Genomic DNA, 21,729 nt, shown 5'->3' with positions numbered 1-21,729 from the left:
GCCTGCCGCCGCCGCTGAGACACAGCTTGGCACCCCTTCTCCCGCCCTCGCCGCCGCCACCACACACACGCATGCTTCTCTCCATCTTGTGATTCCTTTTTTCCTCCTGAACCCTCCATTGGGGGTGCGAGTTTGTCTTTACCCCTTCCCCACCCTCCCCCCAACCTCCACCGTCTTCTCGTTCTCCTTCCCCTCCCCAGCTTGGTGTGCGCCTCTTTCTTTTCTCGCCACTCTTCATTCTTATTTATTCATATTTATTTGGCTCCTGCTCTCTTTCTCCCCTTCCCTCCCTCCCTCCGGATCCCTGCTCTTTCCCCGGAGTGGCTTGTCGGGGGCTCCGCCGCTGGCCAGGCGTGATGTTGCACGTGGAGATGTTGACGCTGGTGTTTCTGGTGCTCTGGATGTGTGTGTTCAGCCAGGACCCAGGCTCCAAGGCCGTCGCCGACCGCTACGCCGTCTACTGGAACAGCAGCAACCCCAGGTAAGGTAATAGGGGGAGCGCAGAGCCGGGGATACTCGGGCCTCGGCGCCCTGCGGAAGAGCGGCGGTGGCGGCGGGGACCCGCGCGCACCAGCTGCAGGCGGCGCGCACTCTCGGAGCCTGCGTCGCCCGGGCGCTGATGGCTTTCGAGGAGCCCACAGGAAGCGCACCCGTCGCGCCTCTCTTTGTTAAGCTGCCTCAGAGACGCCGGGAGTCCCTGGGAGTCCCCGGGGCTGCCCAGACCCGCTGCCTCTGCAGAGCGCGGGGAGACTCGGAAAAGGCGGGAGCTGGGGAGTCGAGACTTCTCCGCTTCCTCACCGGGGCAAGCCGGCCAGCATCTCGATCCGGGCGTAGCGCCTGGGCACTGGGAGCCTCGGGTACGAGCCACCAAGAGTTCCCGCGTGGATCGTGGGTGCACAGGGGAACTGCAGGCAGAACCTTCCAAACATCCCTAAAGTTGTTTTTTCTTTTTCTTTTTTTAAATTTTTCTTCCCTTTCTCGGTGTGTTCAGAGAGTGCACGGGCTGGGGGATGAGAGGGGGGTTGGGGAGCGGAAGCTTTAGGCTTTTATTTTCCTCTTTAACTGCGAGGCAATCATCTGGCCCCTGGGCCACTGTTGGCCCGGCGCGCCTGGCAGTGGAGAGGATTCTCCCACCTCCTCACCCCCCATGGGCTCAAGGTGCCAGAAAGTTTGATCTAATGCCGGGTTACGTCATTTGTGCGGAGCGAGCTGCTGGAGTTGGCGGAGACGGGAGGTGGGAGCTCTTAGTCCACGGCCTGGCGGTGTGCAGCCGGAGGAACACGCGCAATTACCTGGAACCGTTTTGTGGGCATCCCCGAAGCCTGCCGGGTACGCGGGAGGCTAGAGGTGGGCGCCCGGGCGCGCCCTAGCGCGCCTGCTGGACCCTGGCCACAAGCAGACGTCCCTTGCTCGGGGATTCTAGAAGTGGGGAGGGGTGAGGGCTGTCCTGAGTGCCGGGCGAACCTCTCCGGATCCAGAGCAGCTCCGAGCCCTACTTTCTCCCCGGCCTGTGGGCAGCAGTCGGCCTCGCTGGGCCCATAATGCTCTGCCTCTCTGGGACGGAGGCCAGCTTCCAGGTGCGGGCTGGTTTCGGTGCCTGCCTAAGACGGAAATAGCATCGGTTACACCTAAAATCCCAGGTTTTCCCTTGGGCTGGAGTGGAAGTTGGGAGGAGAGAGGCGGGAGGTCGAGGGGATAGTTTTTGGTTGCTGCGCGCCCAGCGCGCATGGGGAGAGGGGGCTGGCTGGCGCCTCCGGTTCTTCCTACCTCCCGGCGGCCTTGTCCGTCGGCCTCCCGCCTTCCCCCCTTATGCAGACATGGGAGGGATTCCTCGCTTGAAGTAATGTCAGCTCAGATGAAGATGGGCAGATTTCCCCATTAGCGGTCTACCGGTGGCCGAGAGTCCCCCACCTCCTGCTACTTCAGGAAAGATAGTTACACCCAGGTAGCCCAAATCCTAAATTAAACCGCCTGGCAGAAGTGGAGACATCCCTGAAAGTTTGGTTAAGAAAAAAAAAGCCTCATGGAGGTGGGTGGTGGGATGGGAAGCTATTTCTTCTTTGACATGCCACTTACCACTATTAGGAAAAGAAAGAGAAGCCATCCTGCCAGAGGAGATGCCTTTTATTAAAGCTGACAAGACAAATAGAGCAAGCTTTCCAGTTGTGATGGTGTTAAAAGCAAGTCTCATTATGTTGGTTGGTTTTATTCCCCCCTGGGCTTTATTAAACAGCATATATGAAATAGAGGAATTTATATTTCTAAACTTCAGCGCCTTATTAAATAAAACACCAGTGAAATTGGTGAGTTGAATGTGGGGCATTTTGTGCTTAGTTGTCTTCTTTCCCAGTCCAAACTTCACAGTGTGATCTTTTCCCCATAGTGTTAATTTATTTGGATACTTGGGTGTTCCAGTCATCCTAGGCTAAAACAGAAGGAATCAGAAGCACCCCCACGTACCCCTCCTTCTTAACCTGTCAAGCTAGTCTGAGTTAGTTTGAGGACATTTTATCTTAGGTTATCTCTGTTTTATGCTTTTGATACTGTTGTTTGGTTTGAGATTAGGACATTGATTTTTGTCACAGGTCATGTTTTTTAATAGATTTGCCCTGCCTGTAGAAAACTCTGCTCAGGATGCCATGGTGGCTTTGAACCTGCCCAGACAAAGTTAATCTGTAGAATTTTAAAACACCAAGGGTATTCTCAAGTCAGTATTCTAATTTGAGGCTTGTGGTATTTCCTTTTTATTTGATCATTGTCATTTTGATAATGTTCAAAAGAAAGAATGATGTACCCCCTGCCTAAGAGATTCATGTCTAACTTTAGTATTCTTAGGGGTTTGTGGGTACATTTATCTTCATATGTTGTCACAGTAAAACTTATTTTAAAAAATAACATAATTATAAAAGTAGGGACCGATAGGCAGATTTACCTCGGAAATGTTGAAGAAGATGGTGTTTTTTTTTTTTGTTTTTTTTTTTTTTTGATGTATTAAGATAATTCAGCTTGGATGTAATTTAAAAAGAGCCAGTGCAAAATAACTAACTTAAAATAAACACAGTTTATCTCATAAGATAGTGAAGAAACATTTTAGAAAATTTGCAGGGGTTTACTAAATTTTATAAATTCATTTTACATTTTACATTTATTTTCATTTATTTTCAATAATAATGTTATCGTTTTGGAAAGTAACCATGCCGTGCCTTCTGATTTTATACAAATCCTATTTTTTTAGGATTGGCTAAACTAATAAGATCAGAAGATTTAATCCTTTGGAAAAAAGCTGAAAACTTTAATTGTAACTTCCATACATTTAAAAAATATTTTTTTCTTAGATAAGAAAAGTTCGGTAGACACTTAAGCTGATAATAAGGGATACTTTGGTAAAATGAAGTAAATATATTTTAGCTTATACTAATGGACTTAAATTTGAAATTATGTTTAAATACAATTAGAAATTAAGTATTACATCTTGATCACAGGGTTTAAATATCTTATATTGTAACTTGTGTAATCCTAGGAGTTTATTGTTTTGAGCTTATTGAGTTTATTGAGTTTATTGTTTTCGTAATTGACTCCATTGCTACCACAAGCATCCATAGATCTAGATTAACAGAGGAAAAAAAATATTAAAAGTGCTTGATCAGATAGTCTTACTGTTAGAATCTATCATCCTAGGTATTCGCTTCTGGAAAGGGGATATTCAATTTTCAAATGCTGATAACTTTTTAGTTGCTAGTATTTATTGGGTGGCGGGCCAAAAACTAATTTTATGTTTTGAATTGGCACAAATCTCTGAAATAGCCACTGAGAACTATCAATCTGGTTAGAAATATATGATAACATTTGCCTAAATGCATCTTCCATATTTTAAAAATCTAGAAAGTTGTCTACATTTCACCTAAATAGTGAGAGTAATAGAGTGATCCTTTTAATGTTATGCTGAATTCTGAATCAGCATGGTACTAAGTAACTTTGAGTAATGAAATTCCAAATCATGGAGAATATAACTATTTGTCTTTAATTTCTTTAAGAATGTAAAAAGCTTTTAAGTAACTTTTAAAGAGACTTTCAGTAATAAAACTTTATTTACATTCTCTTGTAGCAGCTACGCTTATAAAGATAGAGATGACTCCATATAAGAACATGCCTCTTAATCTGAAGAGTGCTATAAACAGTTTGGTGCTTCCAATGAGAATATTCTTTTAAATATTGTGTGTATATTGAAAAGTTATTGGTTTCTTTTGACCAGTTGCCAAAATGATGATAGGATAATTAAACATGTCACCTACTGGTTGGCATTTATGGATGGAATAGTGAAATAAATCCAGCATACTTTAAGAATACTGATTCTCCTCACTTAGTGCTTTGCTTCTGTTAGGTTCTGAGTATCACCAATTTAAAGTGTTATACTTTGATGGGAAAAAATATCTCTGTAATTCACCTGGGATACACTAAATTTTAACCTAATCGTATGTTTTCTTAGGACTTTTAAAATTCTTGTAGGGACCTGTAAATTAAACATTTCATGTTAGAGTAGCAGGTAATTGACACCATTTAGTTTTGTTAACATGTAATCTTGGAGTTGTGAAAGTAATGTGAATTCTCTGTCAGTACTCCAAAACCTTTCTGGCTTACAGATCATATGTATGCAGCTAAGTAGAGAGAGCTAGTAACATTTTATTTCCTAATCATAATCCCTCGGCTATTTCTTTGCCTTTCAAAATAAAACTGGTTTTATTTTTTAAAATCTGAGCCATCAACGTTTTATTATATGTCGACCAGTGTCCCAGCACTGTGCCTTTTCCACCGACACATAAATGAAATCAGTTTGATTTAAATCTAAGATTTTGTTTTGAGGAAAGATGGAAAGTTGATCCTGGTTTTGAATGAATTTTATCACCAAACTTGTAAAGGATTAACTTTATTTTCAAAATTTTAAATGTTTAAATACTATTTTATATGTTAGAAACATAAAAGTTCTTCAAGTAAAATATTACTTAGAATCTTTTAACTTTATTAACTCTGAGCTTCAATGTAGTGTATCACTTTATTAGATATAATTGGGTAATTTTATTATTTTTATATTTATATCAGAATTTATGTGGACATCTGTATAAAAATGAAGCAGTATGACAGAGATTTATATCACATGTTTTTACTCTGACCCATTTGTAGGAGACCTGAAGTGAATCCTTTCCCTCCCCCCCTTTTTTTTTCACTTTACAAATTATTATAAGACAAATATGCTTTTTGTTTTTGTCCACTTTTCCAAAAGAGTTTGAAAGCAAAATTAACTATTGAGACAATTGTTCTATCCATTTTATGCATTATGTTATATATTCAAAATATGCTTTCAGAGATAGTCAACTGTCTTTTGTTTTTTAGGTGACTGGAACATCAGTGCTATTTGAGGCACGCTTGGCTGTACAGTCTAGTTTGGCATTTCCAGCATGATACCAAGGTCAATAAACTCCCTGTGATTAAAAGAACCAGAGAGAGCCTTCAGTTGTTCATTACTCCCTGTTAGTTGATTTTAGTGGTATTAACTAAACCATTGGCTCACCGAAGGAATATCTTGTTGCCACGTGTGTTCTGGCTGATAATCATTAGCTGTGGAGGCTTCCACGTTTGAAGGCGGAGGATCAGGTTTGGAAGGAGCCCTTAGTTGTTTGGGGGCAAATTAACCTTGTGGATTTCTTGCCATTTAATCTTGCAAGATGCCTTCTGAACAGGCATTGCATTGCATTCTGTCCACTGGCCTGATTTCCTGTTGGATAGGGACAGATAACGATGAGCGCCTTCTTTTCTCCCCTGTTGCTATGAACCAAGCAAGCTACCAGCTTCATGCTGGGCCAAGAAAATGAATGAATACAATTAGTCCTTCAGGAGTCCTGGCCTTCACAAGCTGGGGAGAAGTATATGCTAAAAGAATGTAACTCTGAGAAAGAGAATACATTAAAATATAAAATGAACAAAACATAAGAAATGTTAAGAACAGAATTGTATATGTGGGTAGCATTTATCTATTGTTTAGTGTTTTTTTTTCCCAATATAAATGATTTGCTTTTTAAAAAGATGCCATTCAAGACTTTTCATTTTTGCATTTGTTCTGAATAACTTTCAGTAGCAAAAAGGATTTTAAAATCTATATTTATTTTTAGTAATGAACCAGTCTGTGTTGACAGACTCCACATTATCAATATTCTTTTCAGAAACAGTATACAAACTATTAAAATAGCAGCTTTGATCAGAAATATTCTTGTTGAAAAGGAAGACTGTATGTCCCTAAGTACAGTGAGGAAGGCCCCTACCACTTACCCAGGATATTCAGACAGGATAAGTCTTCCGAACTGAGAAAAAAATGCCTTTTGATCATTTGTGACGGATAACACCTACATGTTCAGGTATAAAAACCTCTAAGAGTAGTATAAGAAATGAGGTGTTAATATTCAGTTTTAGTAATTTGTCTTATGATGGTGGTCTTAGACAGCTAAACATCCATACATTACTGTCTCTTTTAAAGACCTGATTTATATTATTAGATTTATATTTTCATTTGCTTCTCAACCTATATCCTGAGCTGTTTGGTAGAAAAGTTTCTTGTGATTAATTTGAACTTCCAGTGTTTCTGAATGGGATATTACTCACGACTAGAAGATCTATTTCCTCTTAAATTTGTCTGCATTTATGTCTTCAAACTTAGTCAGTCATAAACAAGGCAGCGCAAAGACAAGAGAGCCACTTAGTTCAAAATATCGAAGTAATAATGTGGGGTTCTTTGGTACTATAATTATTATGCATAGTTTGATTGTGAATGAAAAAAAGTTCCCTGTATCTTAGTATCCTTGATAATCTATACTCCTTGTTGTCCTTTGAAGGATTCATTGTAAACTACTGAAATCTGTGCACTATTTTGTAATCTGAAATGTGTGTGGATATAAACTCTTGGTTTTGAGGCTTCTGAGTATAGTTTTCCAACAGCCAAAGATTTCAATAAAAACATTATTTTAAGGTAGTGAAAACTCCTACTTAAGTTAGCTAGTTGCTGAGAGACACTCTGAGAGACAGAGTGTACCACAGAGATGGTTACCTCAGCTTTCATTGAGGTAGAATTCTATCATTTTCAATAAGGAAAAATAAACCTTTGTCATCTTTAGAAACATCCTTCATACAATTGACAGTTGACAGGTGGAAGAAAATGTTACTGTCAGGTCTTATTTTCCACTCAAGTGAGAAATAAAAATAGTTTTGAGTGATTTTTAAGAAAATCTATTTAAAAATTATTTCAAAATGTAAGAGGATGCTTTTAATATTTATAATGTATGTCATAGAATTAATCTGCCATTTGCTTCAGGGAAGGTCAGCAAAGTACGATTCAAGGAGAGACTCGTAACAACTAAGTTCCTAGGGTATTTACTTTGAAAAGTACCATACAGTTGTGTTTATAGCAGGATACCAGACATTTTGTGGTGGCATTCTTTAAGAGATGTAAAAATACATCACTATTATTCCTATCATTACTTATCAAGTGACCTGATTTCCATGACTGATGATCATGATTCTGCTATGAAGTATAAGTGGGAATTTTGGTCATGTGATACCTCTGTGTTTATGCTTTGGACAATTATGTAATTGGCACACAAAAATTAAACCTTTTTTAAAAATTGCTATTAATAATTTTAAATAACTGCACAGTGTAATCTATAGGTGTCCATGTGGAAATGCGTGAATACATGTTTGGAGAGTAGAAAAAAATATAAGTTTTTGTTCCCTGATTTAGAAAGGCTAGGTTTTTGGCTTTCAGTTAAATCAGCGGGTTTTTTTTTTTTTTTTTTTTTTTCCTTCTTAGAAGCAGCCATCTTGTTTTAAGACCGATTTTATTTCTTTCATGAAAATGGTCTGGAAATGAATATGGACGATAGAAAAGGACTAAACCACTTGATAATAATTTTGGTAGGGCTCTACATTTAAAGCTCTATCAAGTTTTTTGTGAGCTCTTTAAAATGTTATCTTCTTATGTTTAGTTGAAAAAAAAGGATGGTTTAATTTAGTAATAATACATTTTAAGCCCAGATATATTTTAACGTTAAATGTTGGGCTGTACCATGTTTACATATGTATTTTTCTTTTGAAGCTTATAGTTTATTGTTAATTTCAAAGAAATGTATTAATAGCCACTATGGTCACCCTCCCCATCCTGATTTCCTTTTTTTTTTTTTTTTTTTTAATTATTCCAAGTAGTCCTTTTTATGTCAGCCAACATTTTTTTCCCCCAAATGTTCAGCGGTACCAAGAATCTTTCTCTAGTAAGAGGTACTGATAAAAATGTAGGTATCTTTAAAAATGAAACATTTGGGGTGCTTTCAGAAACATTATATGAAATCAGAGCCTTTTTGTCCCTGAAATATAGGTGTTCACTCTCTCATTTCTAAACCATTCTTATGGATTCTCATAGAAAATTATATTGGAAGTAAACTCATATTTGTTATTAAAATGTGAGAATGTATCAACTGAGTCTGCTGTATTTTCCACCACGTTTTATATTTTTGGATACATTTGGAAGAACATGTGGCCTAGTAAAGTTTACCAAAAATTTATACTAAACTTCTTGCTACTGCATCTGTTTGATGATGTCTGGGAACATTATTCCCATGAACTGCAGTAAAAACAGAACTTCCTTAAGATTAATTTCAAAGTAACCTGACTCAGTCAGTCTGATTAAACTGGGCACAGATTGAAAACTACTTATGTCACAGATTGCCTCAGTTCATTAGAAGTAGGATTTTTGGTGATCGCAGATGCAATATAAAGGCAATAAATAAAATGCATGTTTCAAGAATGGGTATACATCTCATGGACTTCTTATTGAAGTCCAGGTATAAGTTGACAGTTTTTGTACTGAAAAACTTTCCTCTGGTATCCATCATCCATTTTTTGTTGTTGTTTTTTGGCTGATGGAGAAGACTAGAATAACTGAGTGTCGAAAGTGACCTTTTTGTTTTAAATGGACTAACAAATATTTTTGTTTTTTCTTGTTGCTTCTAAGCTGTCAGAGTGTTCATTCTGAGTCTTATTAGTGACTTATTTATTTATGTAGAGAGTGCAGTTAACATTTAGCTCTTGCTTCTTATTGTGAAAATACATATAAGGAGCGTATTTTGTCATGTTAAAATGCAATTTTGTGGTTTGAATAAAATCAAGTCCAGGCTTATTTTGGTTGGATAATTATAATGCAAGTTGTGATCTAGATTTTGATGGTGGTAGACATGACACTTGATGTTTCATGTTCCATAGAGACCAGTGGGATGTATGACTTTGTCGTATTTACTGAACTGTAAGAATGTATAGGGGGCTTAACCTCTCGGTTAAGTTTTTATAGTATCTAATTTTATGGAAACAAATGGGGATGGAAAGAAAAGGAAAACTAATTCTAAATATGGGGAAATGTTCCTTTTTGTTTAACAATTAGGTTAAACAAAGTGAGAGCAAATGAGCCTGGTTCCCCTTCTATTGTTTCAGGGCAAGAAAATACAGACAGATGTCGGAATGTGGAAGCTGTGACCTCTGACCCACACAGCATGGCCACTGCCATGGCACACAAGTGTCCTGAGCCACCGTGGTAGCAGGATGCTGTTTTGAAGTGACTGACACTTTGAGATGGAGAACCTGAGACTGATTCTGTAGCTATTTGCAGGTCTCTGAAGTATCAGTCTTTTTAGCTTCAGTTTTAAGTTCCTTCCCTTACCTTTTTTGAAAAATGTTTCTTTGTTTGGCTCAGACAGAGCTTTTGTGACTTCCGGATGGGTTCTGTATTCCTGTAGCCACTGTCAGCCTTTGCCTCCCAATAAATTTATTCGTCTGGCTGGGATAACGGAGGAGGCTCAGATGTATGGCTCCCTAGCACCAAAGTGTTGGTCTACTTAATTTAACTAATATATGTATTTTAAAGACAGATGAAAGGGTGGTTTTATTAAAGGCCTTTTCTTTTAGTTTCTGTTCTGTAATCTTGCCAGTAACCCTTGGGTTCAGACAGACCATTAATGTTTTAGATACTGTGGCATTCAGTGTTTCTTCATATATTTGTTTACTCTTACTGCCTCAATAAACTTTTATGCCTATTTCAGTAGTTTTCTGGCGGGGGCTCCATTTATTAAAATTTAGTGACCCAGCACTAAGAGGGGTACAGTTCAAATAGTGGTGCTTCTGACAGGGTTTTGTGTCAAACTGGAGAAAATAATAGGGAAATGAAAGCTGCCAAAATGTGTCTCCCAATTACTAATTAATCAGGCGAGAAAGGACCTCAGTGACAGATCTGGTGTCCGCCATGACAGCAACTGGGGGGATGCTTTATCTTAAATACTGTATAGAACAAATTAAAGTAAGCCTCAAGGAATGGAGCACCCAGATATTTGATTTCACAAGTGCTAATATAATTCTGTTAAAAGCAAAGCAAAAAGCAAAATTTGAAACAATCCTGTACTCTTTACTGATAGTATCAAAACAAAGCTATTCTGAAGAGTATTTCCTTTATTAATAAGCAATGCTTTTATTCTTATTAATATTTTAGTATAGATATAGTAGTATTCTTGGTTTTAGTATTGGTATATCATTTTATATCTACTTTACTGTTGATAGAGACTCAGGGAACAATTTAAAAATTTTCCATCATATGCCTGTCATCACTATTTTGCACGTGAATGCAACTGAAGAACAAATATATGTTGTTGTTTTTTTTCCTCCCCTGCAAATATATGTTTTTGCTGTCTCAGAGGTTCCCTTCTCTTTTGGCAATGTGCCCACTATGGTTGCTGGACCCGTAATTAAATGCCTGTTATTAGTGTATTTTTTCCATAGCATTTACAACATAAAAAGGAAAGGGTCTTGTATGGAACTATAGCTGTCAGGGGAACAATGAAAACTAATTACACACTCTGCTATCACCATTGTCAACTATACTCTTGGGAAAACAAAAACATGACAGAGTGTGTGTGTTGGGAGGGGTGCCTATACATATAGGATATTCCATATGAGTATAATATGTATGGGGTCAGTCACATATCTGGTGACTTAACTTGAAACTCTGGCTTCTCTGAAGCCAAAAAAAAAAAAAAAAAGGCATAAAGGACAATCTAATTCGGCTAATTGAAGAGAAACAAAGCATTCTTTATTGGGAAGGGAGTCCTTCCTTTAGTATCCTGACTTTATTATATGGACTGAGAGAACCAGCAGTAATTTTGACTCTGAATACCTCATTATTTTGAGTTTTATTTTGGAATGGTCTTGCTAGTGATACATCTACGCTATTAACATCTCTGATTATTTCTTACAGTTACCTCTTTTACAAATGGTACGGATAGCTCTAGATTTTTGTGTTGATAATCTGGTTATTTGAGGACTAATCACTTTGTTTATTATGTAGATCTCTCTATCACAGTCTTTCCCTTTTGATGGCTTTGGCCATTTCACTATTTCTGGGCCTGTCCTATTGGTACGTGGAATCGAGAAGGAAACTACAACTAAAAAATGACATTTCTGAAACTTACAGCAGCTTTGGTGTGAGATTTGGTAAGAAAAGACTTTGAAGCTATTATATAACATGAGGTTTTGGAATCAATTTTGGATTTCAACCATCCGTGCCATCCCTGTTCTCTGGTACCATGTGGAATTAGGAGTTGGCCATATATAATGTTTTCCATTACTGGTTTGGTTCCTTGGGTGAATTCTCTTTAGTGTATTTAAAATCAAAGCCAAATGGGTGAATTTAGGAATTACATATTGATTTTAACTTATTTTTTCCAAAGCTTTGCGTTAAAGCAAAATAATAGCTAATATCTAACAGTAATAACATATTCCTGTATTGAATATCTGAAAGCTATAATTGATAAAATATTTATTGAGTGATATGTGCATGCACTGGGAGGCACACAGCAGCTTCAGAAATGAAGACAGCATCTATACCCTGAGGGAACTTGCAAGTTTTGTGCAGTTACAATTTTATATTTAAAACCACAGTACAGAGTAGAAAGTACTATAAAAAGTGTTCACATATGGATTTACTAAGCAAATATTTATTGAGTGTCCACTGTAGGCCAGGTATTGTTGTTGTACTGGAGATACCACAGTAAACAGTGTGAACAGCCTCCCTGCATGAGTATTCCATCAGCAATTTCTAGATCACTGCTTCTCACACTCTAATTGCATGCAGATCCTCTCTGGAGGTCTTGGTGAAATACAGATTTTGATTCAGTAGATTTGGGGCAGGCCCCAATAGTCTGCATTTCTAGCAAGCTCCAGGTGTTATGATGCATTCGGCCTGTGCACCACAGTTTGGGCAGGAAGGTTCTAGATAAGTGAGTGGGGAGAGAGATTACTTCTGGCTCCACATCAGAGTCTCTTGGTTGTATTTGCCCTGAACTTCCTAGATAGCTCTATAATTTTTCAAATGGCTTAGAATTTGCATAAGTGAAAGTTATTTGTCTTAAGGCCTAGTAGTCTTCATTTTTAGCCACTTTCTCCCAAATCTCAAATAAAATAGTTTTTTACATTGAGGTTTTTGCAGCATTAAGAATCCACCACTGACAAAAGTAATAGGCCAAAGATTTTGTTGAAAGTTTGGCTTAGACAGATTGTACTGGAGTGAAAATACTGCCTTGATCCAAAAAGTTTTAGGAGGATCCTGTTATAAACGTCTAAGGATATTTATTTGCAAACCCTCCCCAGATGTATTTTATGTGGCAATGCCAGATTACACCTCAGAAACAGATTTTTAACACTTTCCAATTTAAATTGGTATGCTTAAGTGAACCCAAAATGTTCATTTTACATTCAGCATAGACGATGACTAATAGTATCTCTGCTTCCACTGGCTGGGTTTGTTGTGGGTGGCTTTCAGGAGCCCATACTTCCAATGGAGTTATAAAAGACTTGGGGGAAAATTCCTCCCCGCTCTAAAATTCTCTCATGCTAGTGTCCTTTGTGAGAAATCTTTGTTCCTCTGCAGTCCAGGTAGTCTGTAAGCATGCTTCCACTTTTTTCAAAGTATATATATCATTTGATTTGCAAAACAAATATCATGTGATGCTTATATTAACAAATAAAGGATGGAACTAGTTAAATTCAGATTACTCTGCCTGCTTATCTTTTTTTGTTCTTCACTCTGTGTGTAAATACAATATTACTAATCTCCTAGGTGAACTTTAAAGTCTTTGAAAGCACCAGCGAGTAAACTGACTTAACTGAAATATACCTCTACGGAACGATAAAAAGAAAGATGGAACTGTTTGTACTGTAAATCAGCTATATTTCAATAAAAACAACCCCCCCCCCAAAAAAAAGAGGGACAGGATGGCAAACACTCTTAATTCAAGTATCCTTTTACTTTTGTAACAAATTTTACCAACATTTTTAAGTTATTTATCAAATAGAAGCAAATCATTTTTAAATCCTTGATAAACTGAATTTAATTAAAATGTTGAGTAGCATTTTATAAGAACTATGACTCTTATGAAGAATAGTAAATACAGACATTATGGTTTTGTTTTTCATAGTTTTATGCTTTTGCTCACCATGGTGTAATATAAGTAAGCCTTCCAAGACAATGACTTTGAGGTGACATCTGTTTAGTTACTAGTTTTATGATTCTCATACATATAGGAATCTGAGAATCTTCTGTGACCATGTATGAACTTGTGTGTTTCCTAAAAATGAAGTATGCTATGTGCCTGGAAAATGATTACATTTAGAAATAGGGTATCTTCACTGGTTGAAATGAAGTCATTCGCATACCCCAGAAGAGTGGTTTTGTTCAAAATGAGTTGATACCCTTAAGATTTAGGTCGTGGCTGTGCTCGGTGAGGTAGAAGATGCTGAGTAGTTCTAATTACTGTTCTTACCTTTCATAAAAAAGGAAAATAAATACATTGAAGAGTTGTTTTTTTTAACTCAGAGTTACTAACAGTGATTTGTCATCAGATTAATAGGTTGTAATCAAGTTCTTAGGAACACTGATATATTTACATTTTGACTGCATAAAGTAAAAGCGATGAATTCATGTCCTTTTGTTTTGTTTTGAGTTTTTATCATAGCGGCTCTTTTGGATACAGCTTTAAATGGGTTTGGGTGGTGTTGTATAGGCAAGGGCTCAGAGAGTGAGTTATTTAAAAACCTACCAGCCGATGATCCTTCAGTTGTCTTTGTTAATATTTTTTTGGGTTTTGTTTCAGAACTTGTTAAATTAAATTTCGGCTCTCGTGGATTCATACGTACGCCATTTGTAGTGATGAAGCTGGGCCTCAATTCCTTCACTCTAGGAAAGAAACGGGCATAATAAAAATAATGTCTTCCTCAGACTTGTGAAAATTTGAGGGAAAGAATATCTGTGAAGGGACTTTGAAAACGGAGGTCTAAAAAGAACAGAGAATGAGGAGGCCACTTTAGTTTGTACTGGTGCATCATTATAATGCTCTATGTTCTTGTAAGTGGTGTAGAAAATACAAATGAAAACTTACTTTCAGAGCATCATGGAGGAGTTGACTTCTTAAAAGATAGTTTGAGTTGTGAGTTGTATCTTATGTTTTAGGCTTCATCTTGTGATTTCTACAAGAGTAATAAGATGCAAATAGTGACATGCTAGAGGCATGTCTTCCAGGCCCTTCTTCCCAGAAGGGAATTTTGGATCTCCTCCGTAACATTGGTCAAGTTTATTTTTAATGCCCACTCGTCTCCTCTCTGTCTCTTCCATGTTGCTTCCTCTTGCCTTTTAAAACCCTAATATTCTGCTTTGGACTTCACAGGTATAATGAGATATCTCCATCTCAAAGGAGAAATTAATGAATACCGACACCCTCTTGGAGAATGCCTGTATTGCCAATGAGGAGCTTGTTGAAACAAATCAATTCCTGTCTGGGGCTGTTCCTTACAGGCAGCCCGGCTGTCCCTGGGATCCTTGGATTCTTCTGAATCCTGCTGCCAGAAGAACAGGGTTTAGCCTCTTGACGCCTCTGTGCTTAAAAAACTTCTGTTATCGACTGCTTTTAAACTTAGTACATATTAATTATACACACAATGATGTTAGGAACATAAATAGATCATAACAACATCTAGCTGAGAAAGGAAACAGAATTTGTCAAGGAACACATATTTTAATGCATTGAAACCTGAGTAACCCATTACTGTCAAAGGGCCACTTTTCTGTAGCATTGTCTGGTGGTTATTCAAAGCAGGTTTTACTTCATATGTTTATAGTTATTTAGGAGAATAGCAAATGTGCCTGTTACTTGTTTTAAAATTGCAATCATATACTTACACGATTATTTTATAATGATGTTTTACTCCTGAAGGTATAAACCTCACTTATGCCAAAAAAACAAAATAGTAATTTATAAGGAAAATTATCAATGATCCTATATGCTGTGCCCAGAAATTTAGTGACAACTGAGGGCAGCACTTGGTAGGTAGCAATAAAAGTAAAAATATTGAATAAAAAATTATCTGAAAGAGCACTGATAACTGTGCATAACTGATTTTCCTTAAAAATACAGTATTCTAATATTTAGAATTGCTGAACTCACCAGAATGCTAGACTGACCTTTGTTACTTTTGTATCATTTCATTTCATTGTACGATTTCTTTTGTCCTACTAAGTTAGAAGTTACGATTTATCAAGGGAATGAGCTTTCTATGTGTTTATTTCAAGTGTAAAATGTTGTAATTTTATGTTCCTTGGATTCAGCTTCTGATTAATGATTGATGGTTACAATCCCTCCCTTGTTCAGGCTTCCTTTCTTGGCAAAAGGGTACTTACAAAGTTTAAATTTTGATGACTTACTTATTGACGCTTTGCATTATTGAAAAAATAATTCCTTATACCCTTATAAACTGGTTCAAAACTATCGGCTAGTGACTTCGTCTCAGCTAGGCTGACTCGGTATATTCTTTCCAGGAGTGCATATTGATTGATCAAATTGAGTGTATGGCAATCCAGTAATTCCTTAAGATGTTGAAATGATTGGATTGAGTTGCATTTTATTATTTAGCTTTTATTAATACAGTAAATAAGGTAGTAAAGATTAGAGCTGAACATATTCCAATACATTTGATGAATTTAGACAAACATAATTGAACAAGACAATTCTAGTATACCTAATGTGTTACCTCATACTTTTTGGAGGAGGGGTGGTTTGAATTCTCTTTATTCTCTTTGTGAAATACCAAATTATGTCAATGTATTTTACATGTTCAGTATATAGACGAGGGTGATGACTTTTTTATTTGAATGGAATAATGAGCTTTATAATTGGTTACAGCAGACGACTATGAATTTCTTTCCTCAGGTATCTAACTGGAATTTTTAGTATTTTACATGGCCTTAATCATTTTAGTAAAATTTCCCAAATGTCACTTCCGGTTAGTTTTACTACAATTGACTTTTTTTTTTTTTTTAATTAAGCCAACTAGGCAAATATAAAACTATTTACAGTTAAATAGTTTTATTTTTAATTAAGTGAGTGTCTCTACGTTTATCTCAACAAAAGGCAGTGTAAATCCATGGGCAAATTCCGTTGAGTCTGATGTAGTATTACAGCCAACCCTCCACCCTTCCCGCCCGTCTCCTGCTTGCCATCCTGGAGTAAGCCACTTTCACTAGGGGGAAAGTGACTTGTTTTTCCACTTATCTTTTCAAAGCCATAGACCAGCCTTCCCGATACTGCCCAGACAGCAGTTATTATATGGAAATACCATATGGTATCTACCGTACCATACTCTTGGTTCACAGTGTTTGATAACCACAGCTTCATTTGAGGACACGCTCGCATTGGTAGTATACGTAAGATCTGCTTTGGAAGTCAGTCAAGGAGTGCGGACTAACCGTTACCTACGGTCCTTGCATTGCCGTTCCAGGCAGAGCAGGCACACATTGGCAAGCTTGGGTGCTTGATAGGATCAGACCTGTGCTGGCAAGACATCCAGGGGTCACGTTAAGTGGATTTGCACTTTTAAGACTGCAGTCATCAGTGTCGGAAGACGATTGGTTTTTCTTGTTATAAATTGCTAATTAGTATTGAAAGTTTAACCTGTTTCGTTGAACATTGCATCCCTTATTTTCTCTGAGAAAGTGGTTTGGATAATAATCTATTTACTCTCTCTCTCTACCAACTCCACTGCCCCTCTCTCCCCCATGTTAAAATAAAATCTAGAAACCTCCGGAGACCCCCCACTGTTGAGTTCTGCTTGGAAGGAGCTTTAAAACTGTGGCTCCAAACTGAAGTAAATATTGACTGGGTCTGGGGCTGAGGCCTGCTCAAAGCCTCCCATTGTTCCTCCTTAGCACCCCAGAGCCAGGCCCAAGTGCGCATGTGTTAGGAGGAGAAGAAAGCCTGCGGAGGGAAATTAAGCGGGCCCACAGCTGAACTCGTAAATGCGCGCCGTATAGAGGAAAGGAAAGACGACTACAAAGCCAGCAGGGGCTTATGCTGGGTTACAGAGAATTTGAGAGACTGAAGTGCAGAAACACTCTGCCCTGGCTGTTTCAGAGAAGTTTAAGGTACATGAAGCTGTTTGTCTTGGTGGGTCCGTCATCCCGTCTCCGAGTGAAACCTTCATGCCAGCGATGCTGTCTTCTCAAGGGCAAATGAAACGTCGCATTTTGGTGGACTTGAAAGAAAGATAAGGGGTAAACCTGGATTCCAGAATAATCCTCCTCCCTCCCTGATACCTGTTCTCATGCTTCTGTCAGCCTTTCCTCCTTCAGCTGTCATGTCAGATTACACACTCTCTTGGGTCTGCTAAGTGCTTCAGCATCCCCCCCCCCCCCCGGGGGTATCAGATGGGTGAGGGAGAACCATATGCCATCTGAAATGAAAGTTCTGAAGTTTCGAAGAGGAGCTGTTCTTACCATATGAAAATTTTTTTACTTTTTTGGGGGGGGTGGGGTGGGGAGAGAAAATTAAGTCATTTAAATATGGAACAGATTCCCTTGTTTAAAGTGGAGTACGTTGAGTAAAAGCTGCCTGTATTTTTACCATTCAATTCAAGTACCCAAACAAACAGCTGGCTGACTTATGTTTTAGTGGAAACCACCCCATACATTTACTAGCTGGAAAAGTAAACATCCTTAAAAAGAAATCCTCATGTGTCCTGACTGCAAAGTGTTTTTTAATAAATATACAGTAAAACCAATAGCGTATTTGAATTGTTATTCATTTTGACTGATATTGTAAGCATCCCTTCATCTTAAATGCCTAGTCGTCTGTGATATTTGATGTGAACATGTCAGTGCTAAAGACCACATGCAGGCAAATGCCAAGACAATTAGAAAAATTCATTAATTGTGAAGGCAGTGATCAAAATGTTCTGCTTCACTCAGGCTACTACTAATGAACAACCAATCAATGTCACAATAAAGCGTGGAATGCTATGGACAGAGAGAAAGTACATCCGCTCAGGGGTAAAAGGAACTACTTCCTATAAGAATAACTTAGTCTTTGGATGATGGTTATGATTCTAATAGAGATGAGGGGAAGTAATAGAAGAATACTACAGAGATCCATAGCAACAGGAGTAAACACATGCTGGCTATAACCTTGTAGATAGGTTTGGGGGGATACACAGAAAGTAGTTTATTCAGAGTGAAGGGGATCTGATGAAGGTATGTGAGGTGAAAAGGTGTATTAGCCATGTTTTAGGGTGTCCTTGTTAAGCTGTGTTTCTAATATCAAGAGGTAAGGTCATTCTGATGAATTACTCTTTATAGTGGATGAATTAACAGGGTTCTCATATGTATTATACTTGTTCTACACTATTGTGTATCTTAGCCACTGTTGAATTGCTTTATAAATAGTACTGAATAGGGGTAAATGCTGAAGTTCTTCAAATTAGGCTTGCTTTGTAAGTGGTTAGGTAGTAGGGTGGTAGAAATCAGGGCAATTTTAATATTTCCAGGTAGAATTTGGGGGTGCTGTATTGTATTTGCATTCTCAATTGTTCCACTGGTTCATGGACTGAGCAGTTGTTTTCAAACCTTTTTTCTTTCTTTTTTTTTTTTTTTTTTAGTTTATTTGTTTTGAGGGAGAGAGAATTCCAAGCAGGCTCTGCTCCATCAGCACAGAGCCCATCGCTGGACTCGATCTCACAAACCTCGAGATCAGGACCTGAGCCCAAGTCAAGAGGCGATTGCTTAACCGAATGAGCCACCCAGGCACCGTCAGCCTTCTTTTTAAACCAAAAACCACATTGTTCGTAAAAATCATTAGCAGAAACCTAATACGTAAAACAGGAAAGAAAAAAAAAAAAAAAAGCAGAAACCACCGAACAAGCATCAGGCTGTATTTAGGAGAGCTTGGACTTGGGGCTCTGCCCACCTCTCTTCAACCTTCTGAGAGGCCTGTGAGGACCCTCGTATGGCTGTTTGGAATCAGATTTTCCAAACCCCTGAATGCCTCGGTAGCTACTCAGAGGCGAGTAGGAATGATTCACTTTTGCTTTGCTAGGCCACAGAAGTACTTGAGTTCCCCTCTACAAATGGAAGCCTTTCTGAATAGCTTCCCTTATTGAGCACTTATTGTATACCATTACAGAGTTCACATTCCTTATCATTTATTTAATCCTGGCAACAGCTTTTATGAGGGAGGTATAATGATCGTTGTTTTACAGATGAGAAAACGGAGTTTTATACGCTTTGAACTTGGCCAATTAAGTGACCTTTGACCGCTTAGGCGGGCTATGTGGAGTGAGGACACACTTTGTCTAACAGAATTCAGTGAAATGTTAAAAGGTGACGTTGGGGCAGAATTTCCAAGGAGGCACAGTGGCGAGGAATGATAGAGGATTGTATGTATGCTAATCGGAAAAGAGGGTTAAAAATGCACACTGAAACATTCCTCCTTGTAGAGCATGTAATCAATTGAGGTAGCAAACCACAACTTTGCACTCACACCAGATAATCAGTACAGCCAGGGGTTAAATGTTCTGTGGATTGTTTTTTTTTGTTTGTTTGTTTGTTTGTTTTTGGAGCTAATTGTGAGGCCACGTGTATATACGGTGTGTATTATATGTGAAGAATAATCAGACTGCTAGGTGGTTCACATGCCAGCTGGCCTTCCTCCTCAGCATTCAGGTATGCCTGATTCTGGAGGCCTGGCCAAGGGATAGAGCTATTTTTGAAAAATTTCAGAAGAAATTCTGAATATTCCTTAAATAAAGTTTCAGAGTTTAACAATCATATGGTCAGGAAATTTTCCCCTATACTTAATCTCACTTCCTGCTCTTTCAGTCAGGTTTGGTTTGCATAATAACGATATGGATTTACTTACAGATTTTGAATGCAACTCTGCCTACTTCACAGTGAACACATTTTCAGCAAGAAATAAGTGTTTTTTAAGCTATGGGGAGCAGTATGTGAACACTTAAATGGACTTTGTGTTCTTTTGCGTCACAAATCTTCCCCCCAACCCACCCTTCATCTCGTTTCCCTTCCTGTGGCTTCCTTCCGGCACAGGAGTTTTTGCCCTATTGCTTAACAGCCAGTAAATTATTCCTGATTAGTTTCAAAGACAAAAGTCTCCCGATAGGATGTGGGTGGATCAGATTCCCACCTAATCTCCAGAAGAACAACATGCAGGGGAAAGAAAGGCTTCTGGCACCTTATCCATTACGGACATCTGCTTTGTTAGACTCACCCAGGTCTTTTAGTTGAAACGTGTGCCTGGACATGTTAGGTGCTTTCATCTGTCATGCACAGCCCTTTGTGCCTCTGCAGCGGAAGTTGTCGCCCCTCCTTCCACTTCAGTTGTTTGTATGAATAATGTTGGTATGTGGGTAATAGTGTAGCTTGTGTACACTGTCTGCAGCTTTGGGTATGTTCTGTTGCCATTGCTAGATCATAAGATTCTTGGGGTCAAGGATCAGGTTTGCATGCAGAAACACTATACACAAGAGCTGGACCGTGATGGTTAAGAGTCTGGGCAGGTTCTGGGTACCGTTCTCAGCCCCTACACTTACTAGGTGCTGTCAGTGGTCCTGGACAAGTTCTTGACCTTTCCCTGCTTCATCTTCCTCGTCTTAGATAAGACTAATAATGTATTCGCCCGATAGGCTTACTGTGGAGATTAAGTGATGTGTTACGTGAGAACGATGCCTGGAACGTAGTATGTGGCTATTAAAATGTTAACTAGTAATACTGCTGAACGAATTTCTGTATTTTTTCATTATCTTTTTATGTACAAAAGAATTTTATAATGATACAGAAATGGGTCAAGGGGAGAGCATTGACTGACTGCGGTGTTGGGGTGACCTAGGTTCTGATGCCAACTCTTTTCTCTAACCCTCAGTTTCCACTTCTGTAAAATAGTGTGCATGTATAATCCGTGGTGATTCGGTGAGAAAGTACTCACATGCAAAATGCCTGGTTTATAATAATCCCTCTGTTATCTAGGTATTATTATTATTGTTCTGATTAATTTGGAGAATTAATTATTTGAGTATTAATCTGTAGATGTATTGCTTGCCCATAGATTTCCTTAATTCATTTCGTTTTCTTGCTTGCCTATTGCCAAATGTTTTGGTAATCTAACTGAACTCATGTGTTAATTGTGTGAAAATTCTCCTTTCTGATTTTGTGTGTTTGACAGATGAAGTAATATCTTAAAACACACACGTACACGCACACACCCCAAGCCCTGGAGTCAGGTGATATGGATGTCATTTTTTGTTTTCTACCCACTAGATATT

At 38.5% G+C, this 21,729-nt stretch overlaps 1 protein-coding gene across 1 annotated transcript in view; it reads left to right on the top strand.

Moving 5' to 3' along the window:
- Positions 1 to 356: 356 nt before the first annotated feature.
- Positions 357 to 21,729, top strand: part of EFNA5 (ephrin A5) — a 274,624-nt gene continuing 253,251 nt past the window's right edge. The window contains exon 1 of the mRNA XM_042990900.1: positions 357 to 481. Coding sequence (XP_042846834.1) covers positions 357 to 481 — 125 coding nt within the window. The remainder of the gene's footprint in view (positions 482 to 21,729) is intronic.

Source organism: Panthera tigris, chromosome A1 (assembly GCF_018350195.1).
Source record: "Panthera tigris isolate Pti1 chromosome A1, P.tigris_Pti1_mat1.1, whole genome shotgun sequence".
Classification (NCBI taxonomy): domain Eukaryota; kingdom Metazoa; phylum Chordata; class Mammalia; order Carnivora; family Felidae; genus Panthera; species Panthera tigris.
Note: the sequence above shows the minus strand (reverse complement) of the source record. Positions and strands in the feature narration are given on the sequence as shown.